We start from the raw sequence: 14,547 nt of genomic DNA on the forward strand, positions 1-14,547 counted from the left end.
AGGAGGAGGAGGAGGAAATGCGCTTGTCACTTCCTGAGCGGAGCCAGCGCCGGCAGAGCCCGGCCCGCACCTGCGGAGCGCCCGCCCCGGGGAGCCGCGCACCGGAGCGCTCGCTGCGAGGGGAGGCGGGGGAGACCCCGGGCTGCAGCCCCGAACGGGCATCCCCGGGGTTAAACACCGCCAGGAGGAGCGTATGGGGGGCGGGGGGAAGTCYAAAAATAATAAAAAAGGGGATTCGGGCAGCGATGAGGCGCTGCCCGACGGGGAGCCGCGGACCGGAGCAGGCAGCGCTGCTGCGGCATCAGCGCCCGCACACGGCCCCGCAGCCCGGGATGCTGCGGGTGCGGCTCGCCTGGGGCTCCGGGCCCGTTCGGAGGCCGAGAGTGACTCCTGGTGGCACGGCCGGCCCGGGGAGGAGCAGGAGAACTGGACTCCACCAGCCGCGCATTGAAGGGTTCCCGCAGGAAGAAGTAGCGCCCAAGTTTTGGCGCATCACAGATGGACACCATGCGCCCCTACACCCACCGGTGGGATAGGAGGAAATAAAGTCCCACTCCTTAATTTTTGTCTCCATTTCTCATAGAATCATTGAATGATTTTGGTCGGAAGGGACCTTTAAAGATCATCTAATTTCAGCCCCCTGCCATGGACCGGGACACCTTCCATGTGTCCAGGKTGCTCCAAGCCCTGTCCAGCCTGGCCTTGGACACTTCCAGGAATCCAGGGGCAGCCACAGCTTCTCTGGGCACCCTGTGCCAGGACCTCAACATTCTTACAGGGAATAATTTCTTCTGAACATCSCATCCATCYCTGCCTTCTGGCAGTGGGRAGCCATTCCCCCTTGTCCTGTCACTCCAGGCCGTTGTCCCCAGTCCCTCCCCAGTTCCCTTGAAGCCTGTTTAGGCGGGGGCCATGGGTCCCCTGCAGTATTGAGAGGCACATCTGCTTGGCTTCACGTGGGAATGGCCTTTAGCAGCGCCGTGCTCTCCCAGTGACATTTTCCATGCAGCCAGGCTGTGCCGCGCACAGCACGCCGCTCCTTCCCAGAGCCGGCGTAACGAGCGAACAAGGAAACGACATGACAGCTAAAAGGAAGATTTAGAGCTCATTACAAAACAGAGCCTAAACATTAATCTTAAACACATGCGAGCAGGCAACACAGATGACATCAGGAATGAATCTGGAGCTGAATTTCATCCGCCCAGCTGGATGGCCGGGCAGGGTGCTGGGGATGGCCTGTAGGGACAAGAGAGGGTGTGAATGGCAAGGGAAGCTGTAGCTGTGAACTCAGCAGTGCTCYGGGTGTCCTGTCCTGCTGCTGCACAGCCCAGGAGGACAAATTACTCTTGAGGAAGGCTTTGCAGTCGGTATTTAATGCAGTGAAGAAGAAAGAGGGAAGCAAGCAGAAGCAGCGGKCAGATATTTAACAAGGGAGCAGCTCCCACCAACACAGTGAGGGCTGATCTCAACAGAAGTGGCTCCGTGCTCAGCACACATAAAATGAAGCAGGAGTGGCCAGTCTGAGTGGGCGATGAACAGACAGAAGRGTTTGATGATGTGAAGGGGCTTTTGCACCATGTTCCTCCATCCCACTCAGCATTTGCATTTCTTATCACGTGTTGAGACTGGTAGCAATAAAACACTTGCTAACTCCTTTTCCAGAACTTCGGGAATCAAGTCTGAAAATGTTTTTTTTATGGTTTCCCAGTGGAATATTTCAGCAATAAAGCTCAGAGCGTAATTGAATCCATTCCYGTGGCAGCCTTGGGCTCCAAGACTCAAGCAGAAAGTTGTTTTCTGTCTGCCTCTGCAGCTCGCTCCAACCCCAGCATTTTCTGCCTCTCATCCTCTGGGCTTCCCAAGATGAGCTGGCTGTGGAGAATTCCCAGCACTGTGAAGGCCTGTTGCTGAAGCACAAACCTGTTTTCCACAAAYACTATTTTCAGTAATGTTGTTTAAATAACTGGCTGCCCATAGGTCCCTGTTCTGGACAGTGCTTTTTCCCTTTGTCAGAAGRGGAAAAAAACATAAATAACATTCARGCTTTAAAGAACTGGCCATGAGARTTTAGTYTTCATGGACAGAAAATTCATTCAAYTTATTTGTGAGCTGATTTGTGTTTTTGTCTCAGATGTTTTGCTACCCACTGACTAGAAGCCTTCCTGATGGAGATGGAAACCGTGGATAGGAAAAAAATCTAATGATCCCTAAGGTCCTTCTGAAGTGATTCTGGGATCCAAGTCATTAAGACATGTGGATGTAGCAGTGCTAAGCCCTGCGGATAGACAGAATTTCCTTCACTTCCAGTGCACAGGATTTGGCTGCAGTTAGAGCCTTCTTTCCATGCAGCCTTTCCAAACTTCGCTGTCTGCTCCAGTTTGTTGTTGCTTGATTCATGTGCACCAAGGTTAGCAATAATTTCAGAATTGTCCCTTTCACAATGACTACAACTCTGCACTGTCCATCTGAGCATCTGAGCAATCCCAGTGATTTWTGGGGTTATCCTCCTGCCTCTCCTGCCAGGCAAAAAACACAGGYAAGGGACTTGCCCAGGGCCAGAGGGTCAGAGTGTCCCAGTCACAGGATGATGCCCCAGCCACAGAATGATGTCACAGCTACGGAATGATGTCCCAGTCACAGAATGATGTCCCAATCACCAAGCTGTGCTGGGTACCATGTGCTCATAGGGACGTGTTGGCTCCACCAAAGGTCTCCAAGAGCATGAAAGAGAGAGCAGCTTCAAAAGCTACGCTCCAGTGTCAGGGGAAATTCTCAAATTCACAAAGTCTTAGTAACTGCAAGTGGAAGTATTTTTAGCAAATATTTCATGCCCAGGGAAGGAGCACATCTCTGTAATATGTTCAGTGTGCTCCAGGTCAAAAAGTAACAGAATCACAGAGACCTGATGCCCCAAACAGGTGAAGAATTGCTGTGCAGAGAGTTATTCTGACTACATTTGGCATACGATGGGATCTCCACCAAATTTAAAAATCCTTTTTTTATATCACAGGCTATTTGCTGCACGCATGCAACAGCTCTGTGTTTGCTGCCTCCCTGCCTGCCTCAGACACCTGATCCGGGTGCCCCAGACTGGGAGCAATGGAAACGTTCATGGATAAAATAAATAGGCCATGAAATACATRTGTGAGCCTTTCTGTCTCAGAGTGGTAAGCCTGAACATGCTTACCACTTTGTCGGCCACGTTTGGCTCTGAACTGGCTTAAGATAAGCCCAGAGTTATTTGTCCTTCATCCACCAAGCCCCAGGCARCTGTGGACATGCCCCAAAGCATCACCCTTACATTGGAGAAGCAGCAGTGCAGCACCCATGGAGCTGAGGGTAGGGCACAGCCAGCGAGGCTAATTACTACTGGAAATTGGGGTGAAAGACCCTTCTGCTCGAATTTCAGTCCTCAAACCTGTCAAACGCTGAAATTTCTCAACATACACACATTCTCCTCACCTCTGCTTGACACATGACACTGTCCATGGACACCTGGCTGCTGCAGTGACTGCTGAGGTTTTGTTCCCTCACCAGCTCTGTTAGCTCTGGTTCTGCAGCACGGGCTGATGCCCTTGTGATTACCCAGAATTTATCTGTTTCCTGGCAGCAGTTGGTTCGCCTGACAGCACTCAGTTTCATTTCCAGTAACACAGAAACCGGCTCGTTCCGAGCTATACTGTTCCCTAACAAATGGAAATTAAGCCGCAGGTTGGCTTTTCCCTTATTTGTGTTAAACAAAACACGCCAGCGCTCCTTTCCCTCCTTTGTCTGGAGGCTATAACACCTCATCCCTTTTCACTGAAAGCCCTCGGTAGCCATTAATTGCTCCTCAATTTAGCTGCTACCACAAGGTTTAGGTCATGCTTAGCCCTCTTGCAGCCAAGGYATGGGATGGAGCCGTGCACCACCCACTCAGCCACGGGGCAGGTAACGCTGTGCAGGGCAGCCTCCCCCTCCTCTTAGCCCAGAAAAGGCAGCARGCAACAGGAATTCAAAGGCAGATCTCCTTATGGCTTTGCAAAGGCCTGGCCCAATTATTTTCTTTGTGCTCTCCACGTATTTTACAGGAGATGATTTGATACGTTGAAATGCTTAGAGGGCCTATAAAATAAAGCAGTTATTGTAGCAGCAAGCCATGTTCTCCACCTCTCAGCATGCCAAGATCAGGAAAGCAATCCCAGTGCCAAAACACTGAAAATTTTGCTGTATGTTGCTAAATACCACACTTARAGATTTTGTCTGGTATGAAATAACACGAAATTTGGCAGTCTTACACAGGCACCCTGGCTCACAGCAGAACAGACATAGCAGAGTATAYGTACAGGCAGATTTTCCTCACAATGGCTCCAGTGCTGCCAGTGCATYCCTGGAATGTGGAAATACATGGAAGCCACTGTCAGCGATGAAGAGAAGCATGCTGTGCCTAATGTACCAGAAAAGCTATTCAAGAACTYATCCTTACATAAAAATAACCCCAAAGAAGCTGTGTCAGCTCAGCTTTGTAGCTTCACAGGTATCTCTTTGCTGTGCCCTGCACACCTGGCTTCACCCTGCACTCCTGGGTACAAATCCAGAGGGATTACAGCTCATCCCATTCATTGGAGTCTTTGGGATCACACGTTTCAGACAGTGCAGAACTGAAATAATTTCGATACAAATTATATGAGAGAACAATATTTGCTCTCCAGAGAATCACACCTGAGACCTGAGTGATGGAACATGCACCTCTTCACCCAGGTGCAACAAGCTCACCTGTAAACAGCAACTGCAGGTTTAAAACCCCAAATATCTGAAAGTTCTTTTTTTAACAAAGTAAAAAGACCCTGAATCTCCTTTGCTATAGGTGTTAAATACCMCAAATTTTACGATACAATCAAGGCAACTGGCTATTCCCAGATTTCAGAAATGGTGCTGCAACACTGGGTTTGAATTTAAGAAAGTGAGCCCATAATGCAAACAGTTATTTCAGCCCTGATGCTCTCAATAATGATTTGCAGGAATATTCTCCTGGTGGGACAGAGAGCCTGTAATTCCATGCTTCATCACTGCTGCTGTCTGGAAAAGCAGCTGCCAYAATTCTGATGGTGTTTCTGATGTAACCCAACAGCTCTTAAAAAGAATTGTAGCTCCCAGAAATTCTTTGTGTTACACCAGAAAATCACATTAAGTTTCAAGAAAAGAATATTAATTCCATGTCTCCTAAGCCTTAAAAAAATTTAAAAATTCAACCTTTAAAAAACAGCCTAAGGAYAGCACTKCAGGCTGGATGGGGCTTGGAGTAATTTGGTGTAGTGGAAGGTGTCCCTGCCCATGGMASGGGGTTGGAATGCCATGGTCTTTAAAGTCCCTTCCTACCCAAACCATTYTGGGATTCTATGACTATTCCTGCTCCTTAAGGACCATCAAAGGAACATGCCTCTCTTATAGGTAACAAGCTGGTCACCAAAAAGGAAGTCAAGGAGCAAGGATACATTAATTTTCCTTTGGAATTTTCTGTGTTCATTCAGTTGTGCCATGATTTTCATGTCTGATATTTCTTACTTTTTAATTCATACAAAAATCATTATAGGAGTACTTATTGTGAAAGTACTGTGATGCTGAAAGGGCAAAAGCTTTTTGTCTTGAGAACCCATCTACCTCACACTCTAACAGAGTCCCATGTGTAAAAACTCTCCTAGAACACACATCTCAGATCAATAATTATTTCATTAACATCACTTGGTCACCTCTCTCAGATATTTCATCCTGACAGTTCAGTTCTCTGATAAGCCACATTAAATTCCAGGGCAAAATGCTCCAAGCTCTTTCAGRAGCACAATGAATTCAATGGCCTCTCCCAGTAAATGCCTCAAAAGAGAATTCCTGAGTACAGTTTTTTTGAGTACAGTTTTCTTGGCAACAGGAGGCATCAGCAGCCAGGTATCAGATGTCTGAGATGCACCAAGCACAATGTTGGTGGAGGTGCTTTGTTTGGGCACAGGCACTAAAAGCCATCCTCAATCTTCCTGAAATAGAAGGTCATTCCTGACAGAATTCCATCCTTCAGCATGCTGTCCATGAACCAGGGAATACAAATCCTTTCTGTTCTGCCCACTGTCTATGCAAAACCACTCCAGGAAGGTTTGCCAGCTCCCAGCCTAAACTCGGTCCCGCAGGAACAGCCTGTGGGCTCAGCCACCTCTGGGACCCACGGCAGATGTTAGTTTTACTACCCACAAACCTCATATTTGACAGTGAAATCGCAGACAGAGTTTTCAGATAGCAAAACAATAGGAGTAAAACATGTTTCAAATGCTGCATTTGTTCTCCTGCTGTCTGGTGCTGCAGMTGAAACCAAGAGTCACTCAGCTGTGTAGTCACAAGGATTCCAGCCTTCAGGAACCACCATGGAGCACTCACAAACCTCCTCCTAAATCACTTCTTATTCCTCTGCCTCTTTTTCTAACAGTTTTTTCATTGAAACACATGAACATTTAGAGATCACACTATCAAAACTTTCCAGCAAGATGAACTGCCCCAAAACAAGGAGAGTCTTTCACATGTCTATTCCAAATCCTCATAGCCAAAAAAACCCCACTGCCTAAAYCAGTATTTGAACATCTACCTAAACTCCATTATCCAGAAAATACTGGGTTTCCAGCAGAGCAGATTTTAAATAGTAAGCCTTTGGTTACTGTTGCCTTAAAATAAAGCTCCTAAAACATGTTTTACAAGCATTTTTCTGCTCTCCAGTGACACCTGCAAGTGCTTGGGACTGAGGGAATATGCAATCTACAGATCTGATGCAGAAATCCTCAATCTCAAGCAAATTTAAGAAGCTTATTTTTAGCTTTACAAATAATATAAAAATATKACCCAGAGAATAAAAACTAATAATAATCACTTCTGTGAAAAGGAGAAAACAATATTTGCTCTGAACTTTACCTATCTTATGGAGTGGGAATCTATGGTAGAATTCCAACTAATTGATTAAAAGAAAATCCATGACAGCCCTGATTTTATTTTCATTCCATGATTAAATACACATCATGCCTTCATTAGCAAAAATTACAGATGGGAATAAAACAGATACCCGAAACACATCCTGCCAGAGTCCTTGACAATTAAAATTTCCTCATATTAACTCTACCTGATGCCAAAAATGTCACAGGCTTTTTCCTGAGGCTGTTATCAGTAGTGTACTTTGAATCCTTTGTACTACTACATCAAAAAACTCCCCAGTCTGGACTCCCAGTTACATTTCTTAACATTCCAGCTGGGTACTGGGCAGAGGCAGAACACAGGACTACAACAGTTACCCAAATGTTAACAAGGCTAAATTATGGGACTAAATTATGTCAGCACTGCTGATAAATCATTCTCCCAATGGAATAGATCCCACCCCAAAAAGGTGCAGCTTTAGGATTCCTACCTTGAGGACAATGACAGATAGATCACAGAGGGAGGACTCAGCACTGTGCAAAATAACACCTTGATTCCTGTCCTGGGAAAGGGCTGGAAGTATTTATTGACCCTTAAAGATCTCCTGAGCCCTGGGAATGAGGAGAAGCGTGGAAAGCAGGAGAAGCAATTCCCTGATAAGCAAACATGACCTTGCCTGTGAAACAAAACCTGATTGCCTAAGAGGGCCTCCTTGATGTTTGAAAGAACAAGTTTATTGTCACCTGCAAATGTGTTTGTCAAGGCATGAAGAAATCTCATTTTCCTGCCTTTCAAGAGACAGCAATATTCTGAGATTACAAAACAGAAGAAATTAAGGCAACAAAATTGAGCAAAAGGATTGCACACAGAAGTTTTTAAAAAATTAAAAAAAAAAACCAACAAAGAATGGTTAGTTATGCTTTGAAATTGTTTGGATTTTTTGCAGCTAAAATCCACCCTGAGAAATTCACTGGAAAACTTCTGATTGAAAGTGTTCTGGTTTTTATATTCATTTCCCTCCTTAACAGCTGCCTTCATGTTCACCTAAGGAAAAAAATTAAAGATCCAATGCTTACATTGCAAAAGCTTGTTCCTCATTCCACTGCACAACAGAAAAATGAGATTTTTGCTTTGTAGAATACCTTTACCTCTATTGGTCACTGTGTACCAGCACAGAAATTAAATATCAGATAATCTTATGTTTCAAGCACCAATATCATTCAGTTTATGTTGGTCCTTGTATTTAGTATGTCTGATTTCCCTCTCTCATACAAACTTGCAGCTTCTCTAAAACCAGTGAGGTTGTGGCAAGGACAAAATTTATGGGCAAATTATGCAAAGGTGAAATGTTTCTAGGGCAATGTTTTATAGTCCCTTAGAGCTCCATACATAGTATTTTACAGTACACTCAAAAAGCATTTATTTACACACGTGTCTGAGGTTTTCTGTCAGGTTTAAAGTTCAGACTTGTCTCATCTAATCTAATTTGTCCAAGATGGATGGCTTCACTTTTTTCCTTTGGAAAACCAATGCTGTAACACTGTTTCCAATTCTTCCTCCAAAGCAAAACTTGGGTGTTGGCAGCTCGTCCAGAATTTCAAATCCTGCCAGAGAGAAATTGAAATGCTTTTATTAGAAGGAAGTCGTTTTATTTGCCTCTTGGATAACCCTTTGCAAACCATTCTTTRTTCACCTGGAAATCTCACAAGTCAGTTAATCTGTGAGTTTATAGGACTGCATTGTTACACTGCWCCACTGCTTTATACAGCTGAAACTCTTCCATGGATAATAAAAAAATCTTAGCTGGATGGCTTGCACAAATTAATGTCAGAAAAGATGAGAACTTGCCAGTAATTTCAGTTCCCCAGAAGGGATGGCTGTTTCAGATTCACTCTGAGTTTCAAACCTCAGGCACGAGGTTCAGGAGCTGACTGGCATGCAGAAAAAAACCCCTCCTAGGTGGATCAAAAGGGCAGCTGGGGAGCTGATATAAAAGGTCACAGACTTGCCAGTTCCCCTGAACACGGGAAACAATGTTACCCCAGTTTGGAAGCAATCAAATCGTGAACTGGGTCTTGTAATCAAGGACCCAAAAAGTATCAGYGGCCACACACTTTCCCAGGGTAATTCGACAGAAATTCCCAACCTCCAAAGTGTCAGGAAACCTGCCCTCCCTTGGCACAGGCAAACACAGGAGCTGTAATTCCCAARGAAAACAGAGGGAAGACAGGCTGGAGCATTTACTAATCGCTTTACCTCCTCTAATCCTGATCTGGGAAAGTCAATATGCTAACACCGACCTGAAAATTCACTCATCCCTTCCTTCAGCAACCYCAAGTTGGCAGAGGGCTCTGTTCAGCTGCTTACCTTCTCTGAACTCGTTCAGCAGCTCCTCCTTGGTCCAGTTGCAAGAGGTGATGAGGAAAAAGCCCTCTGGTTTCAACACCCTGCTCAGGGATCCCACGTAGAGCTTCCTCTTCCCCGCTGCGTCCGCAGGGTCGAGGCTTATGGCATCAAAAGTCCCCTTGTCGAGACAAATGTCAAAGCCTGACAGCTCAGCTGAGGGGGTCAGGAAATCTTCTACCTAAAGCAGAAGTCTGCAGCTGTGAGAACAATCTTCTACTCGGCAGCTCCTGAATCTTTAATGCAAAGTAAGATTTTAGGATACAAAGCTTCACTCCTGGCAATGYTTAGGGAAGGGTAACTCAGTGCCCTGGGAGCTTCTTTCTTCTCTACACATTGTGTGATGAGCTGTTTGCTGTAATCTAAAGCTCAAGCTAACAGTTGAAGCTCATGCTTTAAATCATTATTTGTACTTTGATCCCTGCCATGTGCCAGGCACTGCACAAATGCAGAGAACAGACAAAGCCTGCCACAAAAAGATTTTAGAGCTGACACACAGGAACAGAGACATCACACAGGTACAGAGCAGGAGGGTAGAACAGCACAGCAGAGAGATCAGAATGACAGCCAGCCACAGAACCACAGCATGGCWGAGGCTGGAAGGGACCTTTGGAGGTCATCTGGTCCTTCCTCTGCTCCAGCAAGGCCTCTCAAACTTCCTGCTGTTCAGCTGCTGGTAGGGATTTTATCACTGAAGGATTTCTTCCTCTACCTCAAATCTGAAATTCACAATGTAGCAGCTAAAATACAGAACTTGCCAATTTTTGAACCACTACTCTGCTCCCTGCTCCAAGCAGCAAAATCTTGTTAGCCCTTATGACTGTTACAACCAAAAAAAAAGRAAAAAAGACCTAAAAATCTTCCTGTAAACAGATTTATTTGGCTAGAGTTCTCTCACAAATGGATGTCAAAAGACATCATTAATTTAGTACACTGAGTACATCTGAATATCAATTAGCTTGTTTAATCTTGGGCTCAATTGCTTTCTATTTCCTCAATTAACTTTCTCTCAAGACTTACCTTTAATTTAATGTTAGACATCCCTTCTTTCTCTCTTATTTTTTCTGAAAGCTGTATTGCAGAAGGTGAGTAATCAATGCCTGTGAGATTCATGTAGCCAGACTTTGCCTARACAGAAGCAGAGAATCTTAATCAGTGTGCTAGCAATTGTTTTTATCCAGCCAGCACATTCCCTGTCTAATCCATCTTATCTCTCCTCCTCTTAATAACAGGAAAAAAACACAACCCACCTTTTACTCATTTTTATGCCTGTTACCATTACAAGAGCTGAACAGCTGAATGAGTTATTTCAGCTCATCCATTCTGCCTAAATACCTCACCAAATGAACTGGTGACTGAAAGCTGGTTTCTGTCARATGGAAAACTGAGCACAACTGTGAAAAGTAACACCCTGGAGGGGAACAGGCTTTCTTATCTGTACAAAAAAGTAACTTGGAAACAAGGAGTTTTCAGTGATGAGAGCATGAGACAATGCCAGATGCTTCAAAATCAGGGGAAAAAACCTCTCTGACATGTAACGTTGGAGATTGAGCAACTATTTAGTTTACAACCCAAATTGTAAGAGCCAGAATATGCAATACATTGGAMTAGTACAGAAATCCACTGGAAAATCATACATTTTTCCAACTATTCATGCTAATGTCTATTTAAATACAATTATTTGCATGTTGCCAGGTGTCTGTATCAGCAATTTTCAGGCTGGTTATGCACCACATATAATAGCACACAGAGACTTTGTTAATCTAAGTTTGTTGGAGATAAGGATAACCCATCTAAGGGAGCTCAGTGAGATCCCAGCAACCCTTTGGCAAAGCAGGTGGGCCCCTGGCACCAGCTGGAGCTGGGCATGTGGGAGGGGAGCAGGGACACACGTCCTCACTCCAGGGTAGGAGCTGAAAGGAAAAACTCAGGGTATCATGTGTGTCAGTGGGTCTGGCAAGATCCAAACCTGATGGGGAAGGCTCTGACCCTCTGGCCAGCTGCAGGCTGTCACAGAAGAGACAGGGAGGCTGGGGTTTGGAAAAATGCATGGACTCGAAGCGCTGTTAAGCAACCAGCTGCTTGTCTGCTTGTTCCAAAGGCTGACACCTCAACAGCCAGGAAAACTASGAGGAGTTTCCACAACTGTCCTTCCTCTTTGCAGCAGCCCCTCAGGCCTGAGCTGGGTGCTAACCAGCTGTTCTGAGCTGAGGGCTAATTACAGCTGAACACAAAGACAGTGTTGTTTGCATGGGATGGAGAACATTTATTGCTCAGGCTCCTGCCCACGGCCCTCCCCAGAGCAAAGCAGGCTTCCTCAGATGCCTGTGCTGGAGGTTTGGGGGTGGAGGAGTAGTTCCCACAACAGCTCCTCTGTTAGGAAAGGAAAGGCTTGAGTCACTTCAGGGAGTTCCCATTCACTCCTCTAGTCTCGGGGGCAGAGCAGGAAGGTTTGGAGATAAACAACATTAAATGCTGCAGAACCTGTAGGGCCTGACTGGGACAGGAAGGGATCCTTCCCTCTCGTGCCAAACGTAACCAGGCTGCATCCTGCAGCTGGACTGCTGCCCTGGAGGGGGTATTTACAGCACTCTGCTGCTGCTTCTTGAAGAAGCAGRTTGAAGAGCAGAAGGGAATTTGTAACATTATCAGCTCTGGCCTGTGTTTGGGGCAGACACCCTCACCTGGGTGAACACTCTCCACTCCAGAGAAGTGTTTTGGTATTGGTGGCTCCCACATTACCTGTAAAGATAAGAGAAGGCCAGAGCTTTCTGTGGCAGCAAGATTTCCTTAGAAGAACTGGAATTTTTGGAAGGCAAAAGAATTATGTCATCAATCCAGGCACCAAATCCCTCATGGATTTGCAAGGGGTCTCACTTATCTGATTCTTATGCACTCTCAAGTAGTTCCCTTATAGAGAGCTGCTACTGATGTCCTCTATGACTGAGTCTTTTCCAGTATTGCCATTTTTATCCCATTATGGAGTTCAGCTTCAGAGGCAGAACAGTCYTACAGTAGCTGCCAAAAGAATTCCAACTTGACTTCCAAAGCCTTGCAGCTAACACAAAAAAAAATCCCCTTATGTCAACTAAGCAGGTGAGATCCTGAATTATTTAGCAAAAATAAGCAATGTAATATTTGAAGCAACTTTTCAAGTGGGAAGTAGACTGAAGATTTCCTATGAAAGCAACCACARTACTGTGAGGTGCTTAATCTAAGGAAGAGATGCTCTCACAGCAGTTAAATAGTTTCTAAAAGCTATCAGGCTGTCATTTTCCCATTAYAGTATGAAAAATTAGTTTCCCACTTGTAAGTAGAGTCAGTATAAAAYTGAAGTCTCACAAATAAGATTTTTCTGTTGGGCATTTCAACCATGATAAAGCTATCATTGCACTCAACAATCACTATTATTGGGCTAGTTTTTCTTAGTGAGAGGAGCAATTTCTACTCTTGATGACATAAATTCTGCGCTGTGGTGTAGCAGCCAGCCCCCATTAAGGCTTTAAAGTCTTCTAAAATCAAAGTCAATGTTAAAAAACAATTTCACTTCAAACCTGACTTCAGCTTCCAGTCCTTCCAACTCCTACAGGAACTAATGGAGACAATGGGGAATGAAAAACAACAGAAGCTGTGACAATATGACAGCCCCTTTCTTCACCAACTCCCCTTAGTATGACACAAAAAGATCAATCAAAAACAGGAAAAAAGATACAGGAACTCCTAAACATGTTGTGCACAACAACATCATAAAGCTTCAGAACATATCAGTTTTTACCCTGACAGAAATGGACACTTCTTTAAAAGAAGTGTTTACAACGTTTTAAGACATTTACATACTTTACCCATTTTTTAACATGAGAAATGAGTTTTATTATCAGATCTGAGTGCAGAGAAAGGGTCTGGTTTTGCACATGAGGTTACTTTGTGAGTTAGCCAACTTAATTCCCTTATCTGAGGGTGTCTAGACAAAAATGGGAAGAAATGCAGTTTAGGTGTGGGGAAACAGAAAGGTAAAGTTAAAACAATCTGAAGTATTGGCACTTTTTATCTTCCACAAACTCCCCTTGATTACCACTGCCACTTGTGAGAACTGTATTTAAACTGCTCTGATTCTGTAAAAAAAAATACACAAACTTTGCAAAATACCAACCAATTCAATCAGTAAAACACCATTCCCAGTGCCAATGTCAAGCACAGAGCTGTCAAGGGGGACCTTGTGCTTTTCCAACCATGTGATTATGCGCACCATGCTTTCTTCCCCAAACCTGGAAAAAACAAGGGCCCRGGTAATTAAACCAGAAAAAATGTACAAAAGGTACAGCAAATTTATTTCATCACTCATTCTCTCCAGATTTTGCAAAGCCCCTCTTACTGTTACTAAAGTAACAACTGCCATAGCTCATATTCCACGTTTGCTTTGTTCAAATGCAAAATTATCACACAGCCTTAAAATWCACTGAAACACCAACACTGGGAGGTGAAATTGTCCATATATTAAAAAAGTCAGCAGTGGGAGCAATTTGTATAGTTAAACCTGAGGTCAGGAATAAAAAGCAAATTTGTCAGTAACATCCACCTCAATTACCATCTCAATTTCTGTGTGATGACACTTGTCCAAGTGCAGCTGAGAAATCTGCACTGTGAAATTGGGCAAGAGAGGAACTGCTGGTTTCGGTGGTAAAACTCCCCATCATTTTGTCAGCAACCCACTGAATTGCTGGCTGTGGTTTTGCAATGCTTATCTTGGTAAAGAAACTACAGAAAGACTCTGCAGGAGTTATTTTATTTACCAGATTTCCCCGGCATCTCCAATGTCTTGAAAAGTTTGCAGCTCTCTTTCATATGCAGCATCCCAGCTGAAGTTGGGGGAGTAGAGAAGAGAGGATATGATAATTAACACTGGGAAATGTTTAGATCAAAGAGGGAGGGAAAGAACAACTGAAAGAGAGGAAATCTAGGCTAGATGGTTCGAAAAAATTGTTGATTGTGAGAGTGGTGARGCYCTGGTGCYCAGCACAGGAAKGACATTAACACRTGGGGACAAGTCCAGAGAAGGCCATGGAGATGCTCCAAGGGCTGGGAGAGCTGGGAATGTTCACCTGGAGAAGAGAAGGCTCCAGGGAGACCTCAGAGCCCCTTCCAGTGCCTAAAGGGGCTCCAGGAGAGCTGGAGAGGGACTGGGGACAAGGGATGGAGGGACAGGACACAGGGAATGGCTTC

General features: G+C 44.7%; 1 protein-coding gene across 1 annotated transcript in view; it reads right to left on the minus strand.

Moving 5' to 3' along the window:
* Window positions 1-5,898: 5,898 nt before the first annotated feature.
* EEF1AKMT2 (EEF1A lysine methyltransferase 2) overlaps window positions 5,899-14,547 on the minus strand; it is a 10,756-nt gene continuing 2,107 nt past the window's right edge. The window contains exons 2-6 of the mRNA XM_057381210.1: window positions 14,118-14,235; window positions 13,478-13,592; window positions 10,348-10,455; window positions 9,292-9,508; window positions 5,899-8,528 (exon numbers count right to left, since the gene is read on the minus strand). Of these exons, the coding sequence (XP_057237193.1) occupies window positions 8,401-8,528; window positions 9,292-9,508; window positions 10,348-10,455; window positions 13,478-13,592; window positions 14,118-14,235 (686 nt within the window). The 3' untranslated portion in view covers window positions 5,899-8,400. The remainder of the gene's footprint in view (window positions 8,529-9,291; window positions 9,509-10,347; window positions 10,456-13,477; window positions 13,593-14,117; window positions 14,236-14,547) is intronic.

Source organism: Malurus melanocephalus, unplaced genomic scaffold, assembly GCF_030028575.1.
Source record: "Malurus melanocephalus ecotype Western Australia unplaced genomic scaffold, MMel_1.1 scaffold_498, whole genome shotgun sequence".
Taxonomy (NCBI): domain Eukaryota; kingdom Metazoa; phylum Chordata; class Aves; order Passeriformes; family Maluridae; genus Malurus; species Malurus melanocephalus.